Here is a 25,402-nt window from a genome sequence, read left to right as displayed (position 1 = left end):
TCAAACGATCGGTCTTGCAGTCGAATTTAAACCAACTTAGCTCCGTTGCAGTTGAGGTCAGCTTTAAAATAAACGTGAGAAAAACTGAATTTGTATCAAATATCGCGGATAGCGACTCTCCTGATTTCACTATATATGGGGAAGAGATTAACAGAAACACGGAATTGTGCTACTTTGGTAGTAAAATTACCACAACAGATGGGAATCCAAAACCAAAACCTGATTTATACCATATACTATAAAACGAAATAATCATATGGAATTCAAAATTGTGAATAAGCTTAGAATATCAGGATAATATTGTGCACCAAATTTGGTTGAAATTGGTGTAGTAGTTCCTGAGATATGAGATTTCACCTAAGGTGGCGAGGCCACGACCATAGTCCTATTTTTATATCGATCAATATGAAACCCTGCCATGCACCTTAGGATTGAAATTTAATGCTTCTGACATATTTATTTAGTGAATTATGACTCTTTTAATAGCTTTCAATTGTTCATGATAGTTCATGATAAGCCGCAAAGTTCAAAGGCATATTTTTTAGTCAAGTCAATCAAAATTTTATTTTCAATTAGTATTTTCTTTACAATTATTTATATGTAATACTTTGCTCCTTGATATACGTTACAATTAATTGTAATTCAGTTACATACATCCATATAGTACAATGTCTCTTTCGGTCCGATCGAAATGAAAATATTTACAATTTCTTAATACATAAGTCTAATTATATAGCAAAATTGAATCCAATGTATGAAAACCACAAAAATGTAGTATAAGATTTAGATGAATAAATTAAAGTATTTTATTCTTATAAATAGTGAGAGCTAAAAGCAAAACAGATGTGACGATTTATCGATTACAGGTAATATTTAAATCAGTAATAAAGCAGAAATCATATACCCAACCTTTACAATAAATTAATTTAAGCGGTGATTTGTTTCTATAACATATTTGCATTATCAATAATTTGAAATGTTTATGAATGATTGGCGAAATAGTTAATACTTCAGCCAGTTAGCCAAATATTTTCTACATATTTCAAAAATAAATGCAAATTTCTTTTTAAATTATTGTACTTTTGTTTATTTTTAAATTTGTCAACATACAAATCGAATTATTAATATTACATTTAATTTTTGCTATAACTTAAATCACATGATAACTTGGTAAAGGAATCTGTGTCTACTTCCAATACATTATATTGTTAATAAATACATTTTGGTGTATTACCCAGTGCGTCTATCTTTAATATATATCTATACATAAAAGAACTCTGGGGTCTCTCGAGGTATTGGTTCTTAATAAAAAAAATTTAACAAAGCGCATTCAACGCCAATTGTACTTTCTACATTAAAGACTACTAATATTTTTGCTTATAATTTAATACAGCACCGGCACCGGTCGCCTCAGCGCATTGTCCATCGCCGATGACACTGATGATTCCATGCCGTTAGGTGTGATTGTACCGGGTGAAGAGCCTGGTGATGATGTCGACGATGAATTATAGAGTCCCGCCGCTGCATTAGCCGAGTGGGCAGCATATAAAGAAGGCGCTGATATGCCTGAATAAATGCCGGAATAAAAACTGCTCAGTGTTGTAGGTGGTAACTGCGGAGCCTTTTGAGCTTCCAGCACATTGTGAGTTTGATTTGTAGCGGCTGCTGCGGCTGCGGCTTGTGTTTGATGCAATTTGGAAAGTGCCAAGGGATCAAACCCACCGAAATACGGCACTGGGTACGGTTGGTCAAGATGATGTGAAGGCGCAAAGTATGGTGGTAATTGATGAAAAGGATTATAGGCACTAGCACCAGCACCGCCTGCACCACCACCCAATTTCTGTTGACCTTGTACGGATTGCATTTGCAGTCCTTGCGTTCCACCAGCAAGTGGGTTCTTTGGCTTACGTCGTGGACGATATTTGTAATCGGGGTGCTCTTTCATGTGTAGTGCACGTAAACGCTTGGCCTCGTCGATGAAGGGACGTTTCTCAGATTCAGCTAGCAGTTTCCATTCGGCACCAAGACGTTTAGAAATTTCTGAGTTGTGCATCTTTGGATTGTCTTTTGCAATTTGACGACGCTGTAGACGAGACCATACCATAAAAGCATTCATTGGTCGTTTAATGTGACCTTCCTGACCCGGCGACGTAGGATGATGGTGCATACTCCCACCACCATTATTACCGCTGCCATTGAGCCCTTGGCCATGGCCTAAAGCCCCAATTGAACTTTGACTTCCAATACTGCCAGCAGACCCGATTGAGGAGTTGGGCGATAGTGTCTGATGTCCGACGGCAGTTTGTATATGATTGCCACCAGCTAAGTGATGTAAGCCACTGTTCATATTACCACCAAGACCGCTGCTGCCGCAACCCATATGACCCATACTGGCTGTACCCATGATGGAGTTACCATTGCTGGCTGCATGACCGCCTACTGGAGAGCCACCCATCGCTGCAGAAATGGCCGCCAAGCCACCAGTTTGTGAAAAATGCATTACACGCTTTATGTCCATATCGGTGGGACTGAGATTATTTTGTGGCGCATAATCGCCTGGAGTGGGTATATCTAAGCCCTGGCTTATATGGAATCCATAATTTGGATGTGAAGACAAAGTCGTCATTCTGATGTTTATGTGTTTGTATTTAACTTTACACTTTCACGAAACTATATGTTCTAATTTTTTTTTCACTATTCTTCTTGATTATGTGAAAATACTACAATTTGAAATAAATTTAACACTATTACTTTTTATTGCTTTTCACGTGTGTTTATCTGATGTTATTTTTATTTCTTCTTTACTATGAAATATTCATATCATTCCTTATTTTCTTTCCTTCACGTTTCTTTACTACTTTCGGTGCAATTGTTTCTACTTCTATTCACTTCAACTGCTTCGTACAGACTGATTTCTTTGCACAACAATCTCCGACCATCCACAACTTTAAAGTACACAAGTTATAAATATCCAGTTTTCACTTCATTCGCACAATTCCGCCCCGAATAAAACAATACCAATTTAAATAAGGTACGAACACAACAATTGTACGTCTCTCACTAGCTCTCTCTTTCGCCTTTTATTCAAGTGTTTTCGGTTTATTATATGTTCTTAGACCGTTTACAGCGCTATTGTACAACGACTGTTATGTTGTGTTCACGTCGAATGCTCAGCTACGTTTGCTTGTGTAGACAAAGTTGTCCGGCTACTATATACAAACGATGATAGGCAAATTGATTTTTCTCGCTTAGTGTTAAACACTCGTAAGTGTTCCGCTAAGGATACTTACACACGCTCGTGAATGCCGTGAACACACATTCTACTCGGCATGCACAGGTGAGAGAGCCAACCACTTTAGTTATCTCGCTTCTACACGTACAGCACAAAGCGAACTACGCCGCAATAAAAGAAGAGCGTTAACGCAAATTCGTTTGTAAGAGTGAAAGGAAAGTTTGGGGAACAGAGCAGGGTAGAGCCAATGGAAATTGTTTCAGGTTGGCGGACATTAATCATCGGACAAAGCAAGACAACAATATTCGCGGGCAATGCAATAAAACTATTGTATCGCATTGCTGGAGGCTAGTGTGGCAGTTATATTTATGCTGGTTGTTCTTGTTAGTGTTAATGTTGGGGATGGTTGTAGTTATTCATGCGCCAACTCTGCCTTTGTTATTTGCCAATGAACAAAAGCTGCGCACAACACTGCTTTATTGCATTTTGTACGCTCTATTCTGTGCTATGTGACAGCCTGGCGGTAGTCCACTGAGAAGCATAGATGTCACTGTACCTTTGTTGCAATATATTTGGCTTGTTGTTGCTTTGTTACTGGTACGCACGTTTTGTACTGCCAATTGTGATAAACACTCACCTTCCCCTGTCTCTGAGCTGCTTGGTTGCGCCCTTGGTGAGAATACGGGAGAGTGGCTTTTAGGGCATAATGTCAATACAAACGGTACATTAAGAGAAAGGCGTAAAGGACAGAAGCGTTCATAGAATGAACGTTTGTTACGTACATAACATGCACGAGAAGACCCTTTTATGACTTACTTGATTCTTATTATCAAAGTCCATTATATGCTTTTATGTTAATTATTTATATATTGTCTCCGGTTTGCACACTTTGATTATTATTATATTAATTTTTTTTTTTTTTAAATTATATTAGGCACAATACTCTTACTAAGAAATGTGTTAAAATGAGGGTAAAATATCGTCATAAATGCATATATATACATACATATGTAAGTGTGTAGTTAGAATGTAAGTACTTCAACTTAGCGCTTTTAAAGAAACGTGTGTGTATTGTCATTTCAAATTACTGAAAAAATTTGTCTGTGTGTACAGCTGTTATCAAAATAATAATAATCAATTTGGCTGCATGGATAATGCAGTTAAAAATAATGGTAATATGACTTAATTGTTGCGAATCAGTTGTTTTATCTTACATAATTAAAAATTAGTAAAACATAAACAAACAAGTAAGGAACGGCTAAGTTCTGGTGTAACCGAATATTTTATACTCTTGCAACTTTCAAGGATGAAAGCCGAGAACTTTCTTTCATGCGTTCGCGAAACTCTATATTAACACTAAGGGGAGCTAAGTGAAGTATTAATCGATTCTACCCATATTTGACATACGAGCATTGCATTATCAGGAAAGGATTTTTTCCGAGCTTTAATCTCACAGATTGACCGATATTTTCGATAACATGTTTGTTGTAGGAACTGGGGCCCACATATTCGGTATTTGGAAGCTTGAAAAGTTGTTGTCCGATTTTGACAATTTTTGGTCATAAGGTGGCCTAATTTAAGCGCACTATTTGGTCAAAGTTTTATCTTTATACATTCATTGGTTCTTGATTTGCATACTGAAAAGTGAAAGAATCAGAAACAGAAAGAATTTTAAATTTCGTTAACGGTTTTGTTGAAAATTACTAAAAGAGCTAAAGCTTACTCAAGCCACAAGAATAAAATTTCACAGCCAGGATGGCAGAGCAGGGGCCGGTGTAAAAATTGGACAATAGGCGTGGCACCTCCTATAATCCTATACACACTTAAACAATTTAAACCAAATTTGGTGTGGGAGGTCATGCTATTGTTACTACTGCACACTATGTAAACGGAATCGGTTAACAACCACGCTTACTTCCCATATAACAAAATACTTACTTCCCATATAACAAAATAAGAATTAAATTCTATCTGTTTCTATTACTCTACAATAACCAAAACAAACATCAATAAAGTTATTAGAGTAAAATTTTGTACAAATAGTGTCCTCAATCTAACGCCCAAAAATTGTCGAAATCGGACTATAACTTTTCAAGGACCCAGACACCAATGCACATGGCTGATTTTTTACCAAACATATCGGTCAGTCTATGAGTTTGAGTATTGCAATACGGCATGGCCTTTTGCCGAAAATGGGTAAAATCTGATCAATACTTCCCTTAACTCTAAATGCCTAATATAAATATTTTCGTACTTCCGATTGACTTTATACCGCATCTATCGGTCAATGTGTAAGAAATCTTAATGAAATTCCGAAACTTACTTACGGTAGATACATATTATATACATATATATGTATATATGTACATATGTATGTAGAATACCACTGCAATCGTATGTGAAGACACATATCCATAACGTTCATAAAAAATAATTTTAATATCTTTTTAAAACGTTGAACATCTGTGTATGACTATATGTACATATGAATATTTACGTTCGTGTATATATGATAGCTTGATTTACTTATGTATGATAACAATATAAGTAGCCTTAATATTATATATTATTATTTACTTAAAATGTCAAAAAAACAGAGAGATCGGCAGAAAATTTTAATAGGTAAAAATGTATCGTCAAAATCAATTTTGAAATGCCTGTATATACGCATACATATTCAAATTGTTACTTAAAAATCTTAAACGAAAATAAATATAATTTAAATCATGTTAAGTGTCACCTGTCGATCTTATGTACACCTTTGCCTTGTAATAAAATCAAAAAATAGTATCCACATATGAACACATATTTAATGTTGATATTTTTCTATACATTTCCATCAAATTCGTTTATAAATAATAACATACATAGATACTTATTGTTTATATTATATAATATTATTATAGTCGAAAGTCAATGCTCAATTTAAAAGCAAATATTGTTAGATAACTCATGTACTTAAGAAGTGAGGGGAATTAACACTTTCCATTGTGGTAGTGCCAACAACACATTTACCGACCTTTGGTTCCTCTTTGCAATCTTATTTGTCTCCCTCTTCACACTACAGTTTCTTTATAATCATTAATTCTATCACATATTCAATAATTCTTCCATACAGCATTCATTAATCATTGTTTTTTATTTCTGTCTTCTTGTATTTGTCAGTATGCGATTTAATGTCTAGTTTCTAAAGTGGCGCAACTATATGCAGATTTTTTCATCAGCTCGCTTAGAAATGAATACACGCGGCTATAACTCTCATTCCTATCGGCCGCCAATAAGTTCTTCTCTCAGTTCACTTACTCTGCCTGCCTTTGATAGACTGTCCGAAAGTTGCTTCTTTTGGTTTCTCATTAGCCCAGCCACCACTGTTACCTTTGTTGCTTTATTCATTATGTTTTTTTTTTTCTCACCGCTGCTCAACAGCGTCGTCGTTCCTGCTCAATTGTGTATGTGATTCTATCGTGGATGTTGTTGTTCACCCGACTGCATTCATCCTCTATCAAGCTTACGTGTAAGTATATATGCGCTATAGTATGCGTAAAACATCTCGACTGCAGCCACTCTTTAACCAATCACAAAGACTTAACGGTGTCAATGTTCATTGTTGCTTTTGCCCACTGCCATTGTGTATGTGTGTGATAATTGGGCCGTGATACAGACATTCATCCATTCATTTTCCTACATTCATTGCATTCATTTGTATTCACTTATAGTCATTCTGATATTATATGCCAAGCACCCCCAAGCACATACTTATATGTACATGTACGCACAGTTTCGGTTGATTTGCGGACAAATATTGCGATTGAAAGTGTGAATAATTATTATATATGGTACATCTCTGTATGGATGTAATAACTATGTTTCTATGTAAGTTTGTTGTAATAATGTAATATAATTGTTGCGTATGAAACCAATTTTTCTCATTTTATCATTTAATATGTGTTCATTGTACATACCCAAATTAAAAGTTCAATGACATAAAAGTTTTGCCAATAATTCCGGAAATTTAACGTAAACTATGCATTACTTTTATATAAGTACATGCATACCTTATAATAATTTATATATTACTAGTTAGTTAAGCGATTCGCTAGCATTCAAAATAAACAAATCAATACCGTCAGAACATAGCCATGCAGTGAAGTGTTGTTAAACTCGGAATATTTGACAATATATTAGGTAATGTAAAAAGTTCGTTCGGTTTTTATCTAAGAGATGGCGTTATTGTCCATAGTACTAGTGTTACGTGTCGCATCATGTCATACTATATATACGGCGCTGAAAACGTGTTTATTCGCGCTAAAAGTTTGTCTTTGACAGTTTTTCGATTGATATACTCAGTTCGTTGTGAGCGCTCGTCAAAGATGGACACCAACAAAGAGAAAATTCGCTATATTTTACAATTCAACAATATTCAACAATTTCGATCAAAGCGAAAAAGCAGCCAAAGCGGCTGAAAACATTAATTTAGTTTATGGGCCCGATACTGTAAACGAACGTGTAGCACAAAAGTGATTTGCCAGGTTCCGTTCCGCTAATTTCGATGTCAAACATGCACCACGCGTCGGGAGGCCTGTCGCCGAAAATTGCGATAAAATCATGGAAATAGTGGAAACAGACCGTCACGTGAGCACTTATTTAATTGCTGAGGAACTAAAGATAAGCCGTTTGGAACCATATGCATAACCTTGGATTCAGAAAGGAGCTCGATGTTTGGGTGTCACACGAACTAACGCAAAAAACATGATGGACCGAATTTCCATCTGCAAATCGCTGCAGAATCGCAACAAAATCGACCCGTTTCTGAAGCGGATTGTGACTGGCGATGAAAAATGGATCACTTATGACAACATCGAGCGCAAACGGTTGTAGTCGAAGCTCGGGGAAGCGGCCCAGATGGTGGCCAAGACCTGATTGACGGCCAGGAAGGTTTTGCTGTGTGTTTGGTGGGATGGGCAAGGAATCATCTACTGCGAGCTGCTCCCCTATGGCCAAACGCTCAATTCGGCCCTCTACTGCCAACAACTGGACCGCTTGAAGGCAGCACTCATCCAGAAGAGGCCATCTTTGATCAACAGAGGCCGAATTGTGTTCCATCAGGACAACGCCAGGCCACACACGTCTTTGGTGACTCGCCAGAAGCTCCTGGAGCTCGGATGGGAGGTTCTAATGCACCCACCTTATAGTCCGGACCTGACACCAAGTGATTACCATCTTTTCCTGTCCATGGCAAACGCGCTTAATGGTGAGAAGTTGGCCTCAAGAGAGGCCTGTGAAAATTGGCTCTCCGAGTTTTTTGGCAATAGGGACGCAGTCTTCTACGAGAGAGTATAATGAAGTTGGCATCTCGTTGGTAACAAGTTTACGAACAAAACTTAAATCGGATAAATGTACACTAAGTTATCAATAAAAAACCGAACGAACTTTTTACTTTACCTAATATATCCCCAAGTTACACGTTGGTAAATATGGCATCTCCTAAATATACCTATGTAAGTGTGCCTCTTCGATAGAAAACCCGTTTGGTTTCAGGTGGGCCATGAATGGCAAAGCCCACACTGGAATTATACACCCCCAAGGGCTGACCGCTAGTATCGGCCTGACAGATAACATAGCTTGGTAATCCATGTTAACTCTCATGTCAGATTATCTGCCCATAATTTTCCCTATTGATATATCCAGCGATTCCTTTTACGTTAATTAAAAGATCTAACTTGTTCAGCAGATCTAACGTTTTCAGCAAACGGTCAGACTTAAATTATCTTGAATCTGGTTGTTCAAAGCCTAACAATAAATAGTAAAATCTTAAAAATCTAATTAAAACTAAACAAGCTCAAGAACTGTCACAAGGCATTAGCTAATGGATTTGGATGGTTACGGAGCTTAAGTTTATAGTTGTTTCTGCTGTCCTCCACTTATTTCTTTACCATAGGAAAAATAAGATCTTTGTGAATGTTTTCATTACGAATATACCATGGTGAGCCCGTCTAAGGAGTTTTTATTGGAACATCTGTATTACATCAATGTTAGTTACACATGTTGAGTACCTTACATCCAAATCGGCTTTTTTACCACGTTGTATAATAAAAATTTGTTGTCAAGGCTAAGTTTAGAATTTTTATTAAAAAGTCAGATTAAATTTGCTGAATAACGAAACCATCCCTTTTCGCAAATACTTTTTGGATATTGTAGAAGGGTCAACTCAGAAATATTAACACTTTACCCCGACATACCAAAAATTATCCTAGAACTGCAAAGTAAATATTTTGCCTGACGCATAGATTGCCCCATAGATATAAAATCTAAATCCTTGTCTTAAGTTATTGATCTCAACTACGGCTACTATTTTTGTTACAATTGAAAAAAGAAAATTTCGTGTTTTTGTAAACTATTGTTTCCAGATAAAAAAAAGCTCCGCTTAAGCGAAGCAATCTGCTCCAGCATAGTCAACAGTGAGGTATTATTGAATCGATTGATAAAGCTATTATTGAAATGCTTGGTCGACGAAATCAACGGTAGGTCAATTTGTTAAACCAGTTCATCAAAAAACATTCGACCATGGTTCTGCCCCGTCGAAACAGCTCGTTAGATGATGTTAACACTAGAACTACGAACCGGTCAAAATGACCGGTTGCATCATTTATTCCCACCTCTTTATTCCTATTTAATATTTTACGATAATGTCATGATTTTTACTAAAATTGGATATAGAATAATATTATAGATTATTTTGTTCTTACGCTTCTAATTTTCAGAGAGAGAGAGACCTATTTGAAATAGGTATATGGTAAATCTTCGTAGTTCTATTGTTAATGACAATACTTAGCATATTCACCCTAAGCAAGAACTGATATAACCGTCACAACAACAAACAAATTGGCCTCTAAGGTGATATCAAGTCCTAAAACGTTTCAAAGTTATTTTGCAAATGTCGTATACACATTTGTATGCGAGCGTTCTGAGTTTGGGAGACATACAAATTTTCAAGTGGTTATAAAGGATATGGATTTGTGTTCAAATTTTCGAGATCAAAATCAATGCGCAAACGAAAGTCTGCACAATAGCAAAAACTCACAAATTCGTAAAAATGTATATATCAGTTTGGTATACTTGTATAAACTCTTAATAAGTATGTGTATAAGTACAATAGGCGGCACGCAATTTTGTCATTAACCTAACTTGTTTGGTTGATTCGTTGGGAAATCTAAAGCGCAACGATGTGCACTCGTTTCCTAACTCAATGATATTAATAGGCGCATTGAATTTGTTTGAGTGCGGAACACTCAGTGCGGAATTCTTATAAACTGCTAGAGCTTTGTAGACTTACACCCTTATTACCTATCTAAATTGCGTGAGTACATGGTAGTTGCCGTCAGACAACAGTATGTCAAAATTTACATAACTAGCAGATATCGAATACCTACATCGGGCAACTGAGTTTTGTATATATAATATTATCGATAACTATCAACCCTTGTTATAATATGCAGAAATTTGATATTATTAAAACTTATGTTCAGAAGTTGCCTGCAATTTTTTATTAATTTTGGAGTTTGAATACAGTGAATATCTTTAAAGAAAATATTTATACTTATTTGTTATTTATTTACGAACGTGTCTTACTGAATCGTTTACCAAAATTGATCTTCACTCTTCAAACACTATAAATTTTTGAAGTAGACCTAATACATACTATGTCTATTGATGTATTAATATGAATAAACTAATATTTATAACCATAGAAAGTGTGCCTGAATTCTTATAAATTAATAATAAGTACATATTATTTTCAAATTCTTCAAACTTTCCAATACTAATTAACTTGAAAAACTGAGTTGAGAGCGTAATCCACCTACCCGACTTTGTCAGTTCACTGGTTTGGATAGGTTGACGCTAGAAACTGTGCCTAGGTCACAAAGAAATAATTAATATCTATAACTTTTTTTACTCGAAGTACATATTTGTAAATATTTGAAATACACAAATTTAATATGACATAAAATCACAAGTATTTGTATTGTATAAATTGACACATATTATTAGATCTACGGACAAAATTTTTCCTAAAATGTTTGGCATATTTGTAAATACATGGACCACTTCCCCACCAGTGGTAATACACTTTAGGAGTCAGTCAGTGGAATCGCTTGACTTTAATCATAAATTTTAAGTTTAAGCCACAAACTTTCTACATTTCTCGCTCGGAAGAACTATTGAATAGTGGGAAACAGCGAGTCCCCATATTATCGTTTCAGAACATCATTATTTAGTACACAGACTTGGACTTCTGAATCGTATGTTGTATTATATGGTTTCCTCAATTTAGAAGTTTAAATACCTCCTTCACTATGGATAATTTCTTCATTTACACGACCACCAATCGATTTGGCATTTCATTTACAAAAACGGCGAACAAAAGTTTTGTTTATCTCAATGTTAATCTTCCAATTTCAGCTCAATTACTTTTAACTTTGACAACGTATATTTCAAAAAACGAACGAAGTGTTTCCCACAAGGCTACATACTAGAGTTACCAACCCTATCCCACTGAGCTTGTGGCTATAAACAAAGCCGTGGGACTCTACGCCATTCAAGAATGAATTCTAACAACTACAAGAACAAAAACATGTAAAATGAATTATTTCGCGTAGTATGATATACTTACATATACCTTTGCGAATGCATTCAGCGATCAACTCCAACACTCAAGTAACACTTGAAGTCCTCACAAGTGGCCACTTCATAATATGTGTGGCAAAGAAATTACTGCGATTCATACTCGTACTTTAGCGTCCAAATAAAAAGCGCTAAAGTTATTTGGAAATAAGAAGTAAATCACAAACCCACGTGAACAGAATTTCCATGTACGCATAAGCAAACCAACCCTTATAAGTATATATAATACTTTAAATATTAAATTTTATACCAGAAGAATAATACTAGAAATTGTCCAAAAACTTTCCCAGTAGCTCGAAATTACGTAAAAAAACTTTGTTGCTACTAGAGGGCAAGAGAGAAGTTTAAATAATTCGTATTACCATAACTAAAACGCCTCTTTGTATGTTGATAATGCGATTTATCTAACCTATAAAAATAAAGTATAATCAATTGCACTGAACCCAGTAAAAATAAATTAAGTAATTTACTCTACTAGTAGTAATTTACGGCTACTATGTCATTTAAGAAAAGACACCAAAAATTTAATTTTTCTCACAAATATATACGCATATAGAAATAAATATTGAAGAAATGCATTTAAAACTTAAAAAAAAATTTTTTTTCTTGTAGCATAAATTTCAATTACTATTAATACTACACAATTTAAAACAATGTATCTTATTTGCCGTAATTTGTGCTGTTCTAGGTATCATATAAGATATAATGTGAAAATTTTTATTTATGTCTTTATTTAAAATAAAACGGATTATATCTTTATCTTAATCATTCATTAGTCCCTCAGTTTTTGAAATATCGATATGAAATTTTGCAAACTGAATGATCAAAGTCACGGTCTTGAAGGAAGACTTCAACCTGTTAAGGGTATTATACTTAGCTTCAGCGCAGCCAAAGTTAAGGTTTTTCTAATAATTTTTAATTGCTACATTGTTTATATTATATTTCAATATTTCCATTGAATAACAAGTGTAATAATTTCATGAAGCCATTACAATAGCAGGGTTTAGAGAATTATTTTGTACATTATCCCTGTGCTCGCTCCATTGCAGGGTATTATAACTTCCTACTTTCTTTTTGTGTATTTTGAGAAAATAAAGGAAAGGAAATAAAGATTGCTTAATTTTCTTTTGATTGAGAAACGAACGCTGCGGCTTTCTGAAGAAAAGGAGGATGAAAAGAGTCAATAATAAGAATGCAGCCTTTTAAAAGGAGCTCGTTTCGATTACAACTTTACCTTAAGTCGATGGTTTATTGTTCATTCAAAACTGGCCGCTTTGCATTTGTTCACATTTAGCACACTTTAGCTTTCCGCTCCTCGGCACTAAATTACTAAATTCCCCCCTTTAGTCTTCCAGCAGTTTTCGCTCAAGATCCTGGCTCGAAAGAGTCTGGGACGAATGACGGCTGATGAAATGTTAGCAAATTGACGTCGTTTAGTTAAGTGGTACTCAAGTGGGCCAAAGTGCGTATACACATATGAACATTCCCAATTTTATGCTGCGCTCGTAACATACCGACGATTTCAAGTGCACGAGGGATGTGGTAATTGTAAATTCTCACATGCATTTTCATCACGCATGTACATCAAGTAGCAAAGACTCGTAATTATGGAATGCATTTTTGTAGATATTTACCCACACAGATTTAAATATATATAGGAACAATTCTTGTTCTTTTATTTTCGCAATTATATTGATTAATATTTATTAATTACTTCTGACATATCCAGTTAGAAATTGGTTGGTGGATAGATGCTTCATGCGGAGCAGCACTGGAGCGTGCACTATAAGTGGTATATTTGAGTACAATGGAATTTTCTCTACGCTTTAACACGTCGCTTAAATAAGGCATTCATATGCATATACATTTTAAAGCAGTTAATTGGTGTGAAATAATTTTTAGGTGCTATTTATGGCACTTTGCAAATCTTCTATGCACTTATTTAAACACACAACCTTTAATAAGTACTTCTTAAATTCCCTGAGAATTTCTGAGGCCAAGTACCCCAAGTTATAATTTTTACCAAAATTGAAATGCGGGTAAAATTTTTTATAGATATTAAGCGAATATTTCCTACTTTATTCTGCAAATAAAATAAAAATTTCGGAATTCACGATAAAGTGATTAAATATTTAAAACTTCAGTCCTATTCACTTATATCGGTATAATTGTTTTGGAGAAAAGGAAATATTTCTAAATATATACTGCAGTATGCCAAAATAACGACCACATTAATTATCAGGCCAGTTCCTTATACCGAATTTTTCTTTCATTCGAGTATCCACTCAAAGAGATATGTTTTCCAATAAAAAATGTGTCAAATATCTCAAAGAAAAAAACAAAACGGGACCAGTTCAAAGCCCACATACAAGTTAGAAGCCTGGGAAATACCTCGGCATTTTCGGCATTAAACTATAGTATATACAATATTATACGTTCAGTCAATTGGAGCAATATATACGGTATAAAGACATGAGAGAAAGGAAAAAGATGATCTCTGGTTTCATTAAGGTACCTCTCATCATACCACATAAGTCGTAAAATTTTGACAGCGGCTCCTGAAGAACCCTTTCTTATAATCTCGGCTGTACATTTTTAGGTTTCTGAAGCATTTGTTTATTGATTTATCGCGCTTTTAGTACTTTTTAACAGAACCGTTATATGGGGAGTATGATTTCATCCAGTTTTGCAGTGTCGGTAGGAGTGCTTAAAGGATTTATTTTGGGAGAATTTGGTTATAATAGCTTGAATGGTTTAGTAGTTATGTACATATATTAAGCCACAGAGTCACATCCACTTTTAAAAGACGTTTAGCCCACAGGTGAACCTTGCTACTGCAATCGCCTGTGCTAAATTTCAGTTTTACATCTTTATTTAGTGCTTAGTTATAGCATTTTATAGATTTTCGTTTAATGGTGTGTTTTTGGCATGGCAGTGGTTCGATTACGCCCATCTACGAACTCGTCCTTAATTTGTTGGCAAGAAACATGTGGACCAAGTTTCAATAAGATATCTCAATTTTTACACAAGTTACAGCTTGCACGGTACATCCGGATTTCAACTTGTCTCGTCATCCTGATCATTTATATATATAGCCCTATATCTACCTCGATTATATTGGTAAACACTGTTTTTGTCACATAAACTTTGTTATGATTTTTGTTTCTGTTGTTGTACCCTCATTGACAACATATAATAATTTTGTTTCAATCACGTCCAGTTTTTTTGTGACCACTATATATTCATTCCTGACTATATACGTGTCTTTTTTTTAATATTTTCATTTATGCGACTGTATAACTCCTGCATTCGACTAACTTACATCATATATACGTTTGTTACATCATAAACATGCCACGAAAGTGTTCTAATTACCAATACAGTTTTGGTTATGTATGTGGAGAATTAACTTTTAAATCATAACGTCGTAATTTCACGTCATTAATGGAACAGTGCTATTTAGACTATTTTGAATTTCCTTTGAGAAATCCAGAGAAATTCTGGGTTCCACATAAATGTTGTGTAACGTGTGTGAGATTGCGATTATATTGGGCTACACAAAAACCCAGACATATACCATTTGCTATACTAATGATTGGATCGAACCAAAGGGCCATGTACTCGTAAGTGATTGTTATTTGCGTTTGACTCAAACAAAAGGCATTACAACCAAGTCCAAACTTGTCTCTAGCCAGCAGAGCCATCCTTAATAGTGACGAACTGCCTGTGCCAAAGCCTCCGAATCGATCAGAATATCAGAATTCAACTCTAGAACTTGTTCTAAGTCAGCACGATGAAGTATCTGAAGATAGTGACCCAAGTTATGAACCAGTCCACAAATACGGAAAATAATAAAGGATAAGAGCTTTAAAGAAAAACTGAATGATTAGAAAAAACTCGCCTGGAAATGTTTTATGAACGTTGTCCAATATTTTCTAGGAAACCATAAATTGGAAAATGACAAAGACATAACAAATGAACTCATAATGTCAAATAAAGCTTTAGGGTGGAATATGTTCTTAAGAACACATATGCTGGGCTCTCATCTGGATTTCTCTCCACCAAATTTGGGTACTATGTGATGACGTGACGAACATGACGAGAGGTTCCATGGACAAGCGCTAACAAGGGAAATAGAGCGCAGGAATACTAGCAGATTATTATTGGAGACTTAAAATAGACCAGAAGTCAAATATTCACGAAAATCATAAGCATCTGTTTATATATACGCAAGAATTTCTCCAAATGTAGCTGATGTTTGTACATTTTGAGTAAATGCTAGCTGATCCGGCAAATTTGTTTTGCCATACACGTTAGTTTTAGGAAACATTTTTAAAAACACTTATACTATAAGTGTGTGAGGGTTGTAATTATAATTGAAAGAGGAAAGAAGAGTTGTAGACAATTAAAGTATACTTCATTTAAACTAATTAATTATTCTTTAATAAAGTAACAAATATATGTTAAATTACAATTATTATTAACTATCTAAACATCGAAAAAACTTATATTTCATATTTTTACTACTAATTATGGCAACTAAAAATAAACAATGATTAATCTCTCAACGCAATGGAAAATGGGTATGTCTGTTTTTATGAAATGGCCCACGCGAGAAATGTCACATAAAGTTGTCAGTGGGAAAAACATGGTACACCCAAATCTAAGCCACAAACAGACAACGTTTGGCCTTGTGACTTACTGATCTTTCCATTGGCATTCAAATTTTGCGATTCAAAATGTTGGCTACGATAAGGATTTTATTAACTTTTACTTACTAATCTTGTGCCATTGCAAAGCCCTAGTGGGTTCAAATTATGAAGCCAATTCACCGGAGATCCAACCCATCCAATGAATTCAAAAATTTAACTGGATAATTCACAGTTTCCTTGGCGTCGATAGATTTGTATGACACCAATTTGTATGGCAACAATTGTTGTATTACTTGAATTTAATCCTTTGACGTCCACATTTTTTGTTGCCAGAATCGCTACTCCTGCCATCCAAGTCTTATACAGCCCTTTCGGAAGAGTTTGGCAAAAACACTGTGATACCTAGTACAATAAAATTTTATATGAGTTTTCATGTGATAAAAGAAAGTTGAAAATTTGTTACCAACATGTTGCAAGAGTATAAAAATTGTTTAATCGAAGATTATGTATAATGGATTTGTCCTGAAGTTTTTCCACTATATACAATGTTTGTTTTTTAATTTTTTTGCATCTTCGTTTTTAATTTTTGGGTTTATATTATCAATTTCTTCCTTTCCTTCCACCTCATCGGAATTCTGTTTGAAATTTTGTTCAACCCCTCCTTTCAAATCGCTGACTAAGAATTGAAGCTGAAAATGTTAAAGAATACATTTATTTGAAAATTATTTACATTTGAAAAAAAAAAATTCAGCAATTTAACTCCATTCCTCATTGCCAAAGTATTCCCATCTTGCATTAAGAATGACGAAATAGGCAGATGATGTTGTTGTTGTGGCGACTATAGGGAGAAGGATGTTAGATGAGTGAAATTCAATGGGCATGCAAAGAGGTGGGAAATAGGAGGACATCGTCTTCATCAAAATTACCGTATTCTTGAAGTAGTTTATTCCAGCATTTACTAATATTTTTTTAGAGATAGACTTCAATCCCAAAGATAATACTTTGCTTAATTGCATTTTGGTTCATTGGCGGTATTAGTATCCGTTGTTTGTTATTTATAGTACTCAATTTGAAAAATTTGCTTGTTCGTTAAAAGTGGTTTTCGTTAAAATGAATATTCGTTATTTCAGAATACTACTATATAAAAAACTTTGAAAAATTCTCGATATTGTCATATAAGTATATTCATGAGTCAGTTCTCTTCATATCAAACACTATATTCGAAGATTTGATTTGGTATAGGGTGCTCTTGTTTATAACTTCTTTCAATGAAATTAGCATCGCAACGTGTACATATTTGCCTTATTTATAATAATTAAATTTTTAAGCTTGTTTACCTAGTGTAGGCAAGTAAATTATGACTTTGAAACCATATCATCATAAAATAATCCGCGTTTTTATATAGTTGAGATTTATCAATATATTCGTTCTCCCGGAATTTTCTAAACACGTTTTCGCCAAGATATTTATCAGCTTTAGAGAGTGTTAAAATACTAATTAAAGTAAAGGTGGTACAATCTAACTAGAATAAAATCCAAATTCTGCGTGAATCTTCACCATTCCTCTGAAGATTAGAAACCTCTCCCACTGTTTATTCACAATATAATTATGTGTGTTGTACGTAACCACCGTGATTCCACAAATCAGTTTCTTCCGTCTATCAACTACACACACATGCATATACAAGTGCATATGTATGTATGCATGTATGTATCTACATATCCGACTCTACTTAAGGCCTTCTCAATATTCACACGCAGGTCACAGGGCACAGTTACTTTCTTGCTAAGTTCCTGCTTCCCTTCTACTTCAATTATACACTATGCATTTATTTTTCAGATATTTCCGAAAAATTGTCACCTTGTTTATAACCATGTGCATAACTGTAGATGTAGTTACAACTATTGACCTGAGGCTGGTGCGAACCAATTTTCACAAAAAAGGTAACATCCACTGACGCAAACGTATACTCAAATAGAACATCGCACAATGCTTCTCAATAAAGAACGTTTTGGTCTCAAAAATGTATGTAAACAATAACTTTTGAAGTGAAGATACAATTTTTGATTATTTTGCTTTTGAATAATTTGCTAATGAATTATTCAACAACAAAGGGGGTGACACTCGTTTGTGGTGTTAACCTATACTTTCTTCTTACAATTAACAAAACTAAATAAATGCATTCCTACACATATAAACATGGATTTGCAAGTGAAATCATAAAATATACATATATATAATCAAGTAAAGGCAAATTGCGGTTATAAGCTATGGATTCACTTTAAATTCACCAAATTACGCATTATGATAGTAGCAAAAATATAAAAGAAAATATGTACAATACCGTCTGATAAAAAATGGTATTAATAGGGATATTCAGACCGAACATGTTAATTTGGTAATTCCTTAGTTTATACTTCGTTAAAGCACTTAACTGAACATACTTTTTGCTCTGTCTCAGTAGTGTGGTAAATTTTCAACCGAAATAGCTTGTCAATTTTATTAAATGTATGTGAAATGATTTTGTAGCGAGCAGCATATCTATTTTTTCGCAATAAATGACATGAAATTTTAAGGCTACGACGCAAAACAAACAACTGATTTGATCTTACCAAGTAACGAAAAAATTATCAAACTTGTCAGACTGATACTTCGTTACTCGGTAGAACGATAAAATAGCTCCGAGTCTATCATGTATGTTCACAAAGTAGTTAATTTAGTGACAGTGAAACATATTTTCTTGCGTTATTTAACAAATACTATGAATGAGATGAATGAGGCATCAATTCTTAGCATTATTCGACCGATTTGGTCCTGGCGAGGACGAAAATATGAACCGATGCATTATCGTGGTAAAAGATCGCATATTTTTTAGCATAGTTAACACTTTGAGAACATATACAACAGTATTCCAGCGCTCTTGGTTTCGTCTGCGAGAATGCCCGGTAGTAAATCTCTCATGCGATAGCATCGCGATTGAGTGATGAAACTATGTAAGTACTTATTGGACCGTCCTCATACATTGGCATTTAGCATGTTTTTCAAATATGACCTTTAATTTACGCAATAACCGAGTATGTAGGTGTGAAAAGAAATATATGGTACATATGTATACTAGGTATTAAAACAACAATGGGCTTCAGTAACACGAATGAAAACAAAAAGAAACTTGAGCGCACTAAAACACGCTAATACTTACATACAAACCACATAAGTACGTGAATGCATGTCCTAATTATTTGCTACTGTAAATGTGAGCAAGTAATATGTATGTATGTATATGAATAAGTATATAGATATGAGTATAGGAATTAGTAAAAATTCAACCCAAAAAAAATATTGTTGTTTTGAATAAAACGAAAAGCCAAAAAAATGTGAAAAGGAAGTGGGCGTAAACCCTTTGCCGCGTTGCAAAAGCAACAAAACGAAACAATGCGTACGCAAAGTGTTGCCATCAGTGTAAAGGTCGACCAGAGCAACCATTGTTAGAAGTTGTTTCCGACAACCTATCATTAAATTGTCACCAACACAACAGCGTCAACAGGACGCCCAATATTGCTCGCTATTTATGATTGAAGTACTCGTATTTAAGGTGCAAATAAGGCAATGCGAACAATCGCCAATTTAAAAATGTCACACGATGCCAAAAGGAGACCAAAGTAAATCAAATAGCGGTAAAATATGTACGTGGGGTATTTCTACTGAAATTTAAATATACACGGTATAAAAAGGTGGTAAAGAAACATGTTCATATATTTATTTTGCTAAATTTATAAAAACTCGGAGAGCATAGTTATGGTTCTATTCAAATTTGAACACTTTGTTGTGATTGATACACGCTTTGATATAGTAACACGATTGCGAAAGGGGTTGTCTTGCCAAACGAACGGTAGCAGTGGTTTCGGTTGTAGACCAAGGCGTATCATTATCGCTGCTGCGGTTCCATTGTTCAACCGCATCTGAGGCGACAAAAAAACCAAAATTGCAAATTTGTTCCGTTTTTTCTTCTCCTCACCCCGGCTATTAACTCACACAGTTCTACCGAATCGGGCACTATTTCTCATATTTTGATATTTTATGGATTTGAACAATCATCGGCTTTTAGTGGAGAAAGGGTTTGCCTTTGTATGTAAGTAATTATTAGCACTGGAAGAGGAAAAGGGTTCCCGACAGAGCGCTGTGTGTCTTGTTGCTGGGAATTTTTGAAACTCATTCTTTATAAAAACTTTTCAATCGCATTAGTTATTTTATATTGTTTTCGAAAATATTGACACCATAAAGATTTTAATTCAATAAAGTATTCAATATGTGTCCCCTAGGTTGGTGTTAGTTTTCAATAAAACGACTCGGTTATTTTAGCAGCAGGAGTTTAAGTGATTTATTCAAAACCAATTAATACCATAGTGAGTTTTTTTGTTGTTGCAATAGCAGTAAAGTAATTTAACTAATTGCTACTCGTAATTGAATATATTACTACTAAATAATAAATATAACTTCTACTTACTTTTAATTTAGGAGCCATAACTAAGGAAATAATTTTGATTAAAACGTACCAGTGTTTTCTGTGAGATTAACAACATACAAGTATTCATGACCCAGTCAGGACTACAACTTGAGTTAAATTCACCATATGTCGATGTCACTAAAGAGTTAGTATATTTCTGGATTCTTTTTATGTTATGTACAGGTGTAAACATTCTTACATCTTCTTCACTTCTTACTTAGGTTAGGTTGTCGGTGGGCCTTTAGGTGGCCCATTGCGAAACCATCAGGGCTAAAATCAACTCATTGTATTATGTTCTATCTGAACCACCCTGTGCTCTTGATTAAGTTCATCAGTTCAAAAAGTTTTATCTGTGAAACTTCTAAGATATTCACGACCGATGTTGCTATTATTTTCCCATACAAAGACTTGCAATTGCAAAGAAGATTTTATACAGTCTTTTCTACTTCTACCTCTTGGTTTCTGCAGTAATCGTTGTGTGGTACCCTCAGTCTGCTGACCTGTGAGCGTTCCTATTACAGTTCTTATTATTTCAGGAATGTGCAGCCCATATTCCACTCATGCTAAGTATACCTATATCTATAACATGTTTGTCGATTAAATATCTACAAGTAGATAGAGACATATTTATTCCTTTTTATCAGAGCCTGTTATGGCTACTTTATCTGTTCACAGTTACTAGGAATATCATTATGTCCTAGAATCCACTGCAGATTTATCGTGAAGTAGGATGTTAAATCCACTAATAGATTAAGACATTATTTCACTATCTTGATGAAGCCGTAAGATACTTTAGTAAGCTAAAAGCCGCTTGGCTATCTGGGACACGACTATCTAATGTTGCTGAAAAAACACCACCTCCCACCCGATCATCCAGTTTGGACCCACCTGTATAGAAACTTATCTCTGTGTCTTTGTACATTTCATCCCTATCGCACACTTCTCTGAAGGTGAAGGCAATATTGAGGATCGAATTTAAATTTTTTTGTAAAAAATTACGAAAATCCGTGGTATTGAGTCGTAAAGGGAACTAACTAAGTATAAAAGAATGTCCTTTATTACAGGTAACTATCAGGGAAGATTACCTCAGTCTGAGAGCTCATTTTGCTGCCAGTTGCTTACAGAACAAGTCTGTGGAGTTTTTCTAAAAGCCCTGCTGATACATTTATTTACTGATCTTTGTATGCTTTCATACCCGTTACCGTCTATTTTTTCCTATTATTGGCCACCATACCAATATGCCGTATATCATCGTATGTAATCGGCCTAATAACTGCTGTGTAGATCCAATGAATTACACGAGGCGTTAGTACCCTGTTGGGCTTATTTTGGGCTAGCGTCTAGGTACGGTAGCTTCCTGTCTAAAATTAGTCCCAAGTAATTTGTCTTATCTTTCATCGATCACCTATCCTTATACTATTCAATAATGGTGGCATAAAACCCGGAATTCTGTGATTGATGATAAGCAATACTAGCTCGGTTTTCCTAGCATTTAAGTTTAGTCCACACGGTAGGTCCATCGATTTATATCGTTTAATATTGTTTGCATAAGGTTAGGGAAAATACTTGGGAATTTAGCTCTTTTTTCTTCTGTGTCAAGGAAGGCTACAAGGGCGTATTCTTTTACCTTCAGGGATTTTTGAATATCTGTTACCACCGAGTTTAATGCAGTTTCTGTGGATTTTCATTTAGAATACGCATGTTGCAAAACTGACAGTTTTTCTAAGGTTAAATTAGTTGTAATGTGTATTTCTATTAATCTTTCCAACGTTTTTAGAATAATAGAGGAAAGACTCGTTGGTCCAAAATAATTGAGTCCGGAATATAACGTCAAGCCCTGACGGTTTGTATGGCTTGAAATTGTTTATTGTCCAGCATACATTTCTTTTGATGCTATATCTATAGGAATGAGATCTCTACTACCGTCTAATGTATACTCAGTAGTCTGGTTCTGTAATCTCCCCGGGAAGTCTGGCTTCTGAAGATACCGAATGTGCTATTATTTTCGCTAGACGAGACGCTTCTGCCGTAGTATCGATATTATTATAAAAATTGGCCAAGAATTTCTATCAAAATATGATATTAAAAGGTTGTAAAAACTGCCGCAGTCTTCCTCAACTTGGAATATTTTAGCTACATTAAATTCCTTAGTGCAATCGTTTTGTGATTTTTTAAGCTCAGGGGACGACTATGGGGCCTAATTCTTTCTCTAATGCCTGTTCTTGGACAAGCCACTCCTAATTCTTGTCGGCAAGAAAACGTGAACCGATTAACGAAGATATTTAGGTCCTCCTTCTTTGTAGGTTGGAATGGGGGAATCGTAGGAATACTTTATTTTCTTCTAGTATATATTCAATGTAGCGGTGATCCGAAAAGGTGTGTGATTTAATAACCCTCAATTGGGTCACCTTATTTAACAGTTCTTCCGACATATTATACATAAGTGTAATATCTAATACTTCCTGTCTATTTCTAGTAATAAATGTTGGTGTAGTAAATCTGTTACACAGTTAAGGACCAACTCGTATCTTTCGGTGATGGCTGTGATGCGCCACATCTAAGTATGAATTATCATATAATTGGATGTCTCATTGTCCTATACCAGTTCTTCTATCAGCTGTGATGGTACTTTCTCATCGTCACACTTTCGCCTGTCTCCCAACTTACTGGTAGCACTGACACCGGACTTTTCTGTCCGTTTTTATTAATTTGGCTTATTTTTGGACCTGCGTATAGTCCCTGCTACGGAAGTAAGGCTATCTTATTACGCAGGCAGGATTTATTGGGCATAAAGTCTATTAAAATAACACTAAAAGCATTGTATGTAGTATATAGGAGCTGGAGTATTTCAATAATGTCTCTCACAGATGCTTCAATTTTTTCGGTCTGATATATTAATTTCTGTTTTATTTGTATACTGTAAAGTGAAAGAATCAGATGAATTCAAATTGTGTTATATGAGAAGTAGTCGTGGTTGAAGTCCGATTTCGGGAATTCTGTAATATAGGAATGTCTGAATAATGTTATGTTTTCCAAATTTGGTTGAAATTGGTCAAGTAGTTCCTGAGATATACTTCACCTAAAAGTGGGCGGTGCCACTGCCATTGTAGAATTTTTACTGTTAGTAATTTTCAACATAACCTTAGATATAGAGTGGAGTGGAGTCCGATTTCATCAATTTTCACACTGTGTAAGGAGGTGTTATGTTTGGTTGAATTATCTGTAATATGTAGATATGTACTTTAAGCCTATTAGAGTGCAAGCCAACTTTTCATGCATTTCCAAACCTCAAATGACCACTCTGCTATGATTCCCAGTACTAAATTACAGTGTTTTATCTTAATTTGAACTATGCATATAGCAATTTAAGTATTTCGATTAACGACATTTTATGGGCATAACACTGGTCGCCCAACTCCAAAATCAACATTCTCAGAGTCCCAAAGAATACGTATACCAAGTTCCATAGAGATATTTCAATTTTTACTGAAATTATCGCTTGTTCATATGCACGGACGAAGAGACCACCTGGAATTCCACTCGTATTGTCATCCCAATCATTTACCAGGTGTACCGGTATGAACCGCTTTTTTTTTTTTGAATGAATGAAATACTAATCTTTAATGGGAAAGTAAAAAAAAAATGTATTCAAAGTATTAAAAGTGTATTGATGTCCCGTATTAACCCATGATTTTCTTCGTTTAGAATTCTTAAAATAAATCCATTTTTATCGCCAGTGACAATTCGATGCAAAACTGTTTTTCTTTTGTGTCTTCGAAGTAAAATTTCACAAGTGTTTTTTCGGTTTTCCATTTGTTTTTCATTCAATTCATGTTTCACCCATTTTCCAAACTTTCTGATCTTTCCCATAGCTTTCAAACGATCTGAAATTGTTTGTTGGGCAACATTTAACATGGCTGCCATTTGCTTTTGACTCAAAGTATCATCTTCATCCAATATTGCTTGCAGTTCGGCGTCTTCAAACATTTTTGGTGGTCTTGCACGTTCTTCATTTCTTACATCAAAATCATTATCTCTGAACCGTTGAAACCATCTTTTGCATGTTACTTCTGATATTGCAGAGCATGATCACCATATGCCTCGACAAGCATTCGATGCGACTCTGCAGCACTTTTCCTTGAATAGAAACAAAAAATTAATGCTTTTCGCAAATCATCACTTTCCGGTACAAAATGTAACATTTTCAATACAATGAAAAATATGGTGGCAACACATTTGTATCTTAACGCTCACTTCATATTGCAATATGCTTATAAATATATAATTATATCAATCTAGATTAGTTTAAGATGTTACAAATAACCATTAGAT

General features: G+C 34.8%; 1 protein-coding gene across 1 annotated transcript; it reads right to left on the bottom strand.

Moving 5' to 3' along the window:
* Nucleotides 1–537: 537 nt before the first annotated feature.
* Nucleotides 538–3,198, bottom strand: D (Dichaete). The gene has a single exon (XM_014235949.3). It carries the CDS (start codon nt 2,624–2,626, stop codon nt 1,385–1,387), a length of 1,242 nt encoding a protein of 413 aa, XP_014091424.2. The 5' UTR covers nt 2,627–3,198; the 3' UTR covers nt 538–1,384.
* Between the last annotated feature and the right edge of the window lie 22,204 nt (nt 3,199–25,402).

Source organism: Bactrocera oleae, chromosome 6 (genome assembly GCF_042242935.1).
Source record: "Bactrocera oleae isolate idBacOlea1 chromosome 6, idBacOlea1, whole genome shotgun sequence".
Classification (NCBI taxonomy): domain Eukaryota; kingdom Metazoa; phylum Arthropoda; class Insecta; order Diptera; family Tephritidae; genus Bactrocera; species Bactrocera oleae.
Note: the sequence above shows the minus strand (reverse complement) of the source record. Positions and strands in the feature narration are given on the sequence as shown.

Coding starts and splice junctions, on each gene's coding strand:
- D (XM_014235949.3), bottom strand. CDS start 2,626: ATGACGACTTTGTCTTCACATCCAAATTATGGATTCCATATAAGCCAG.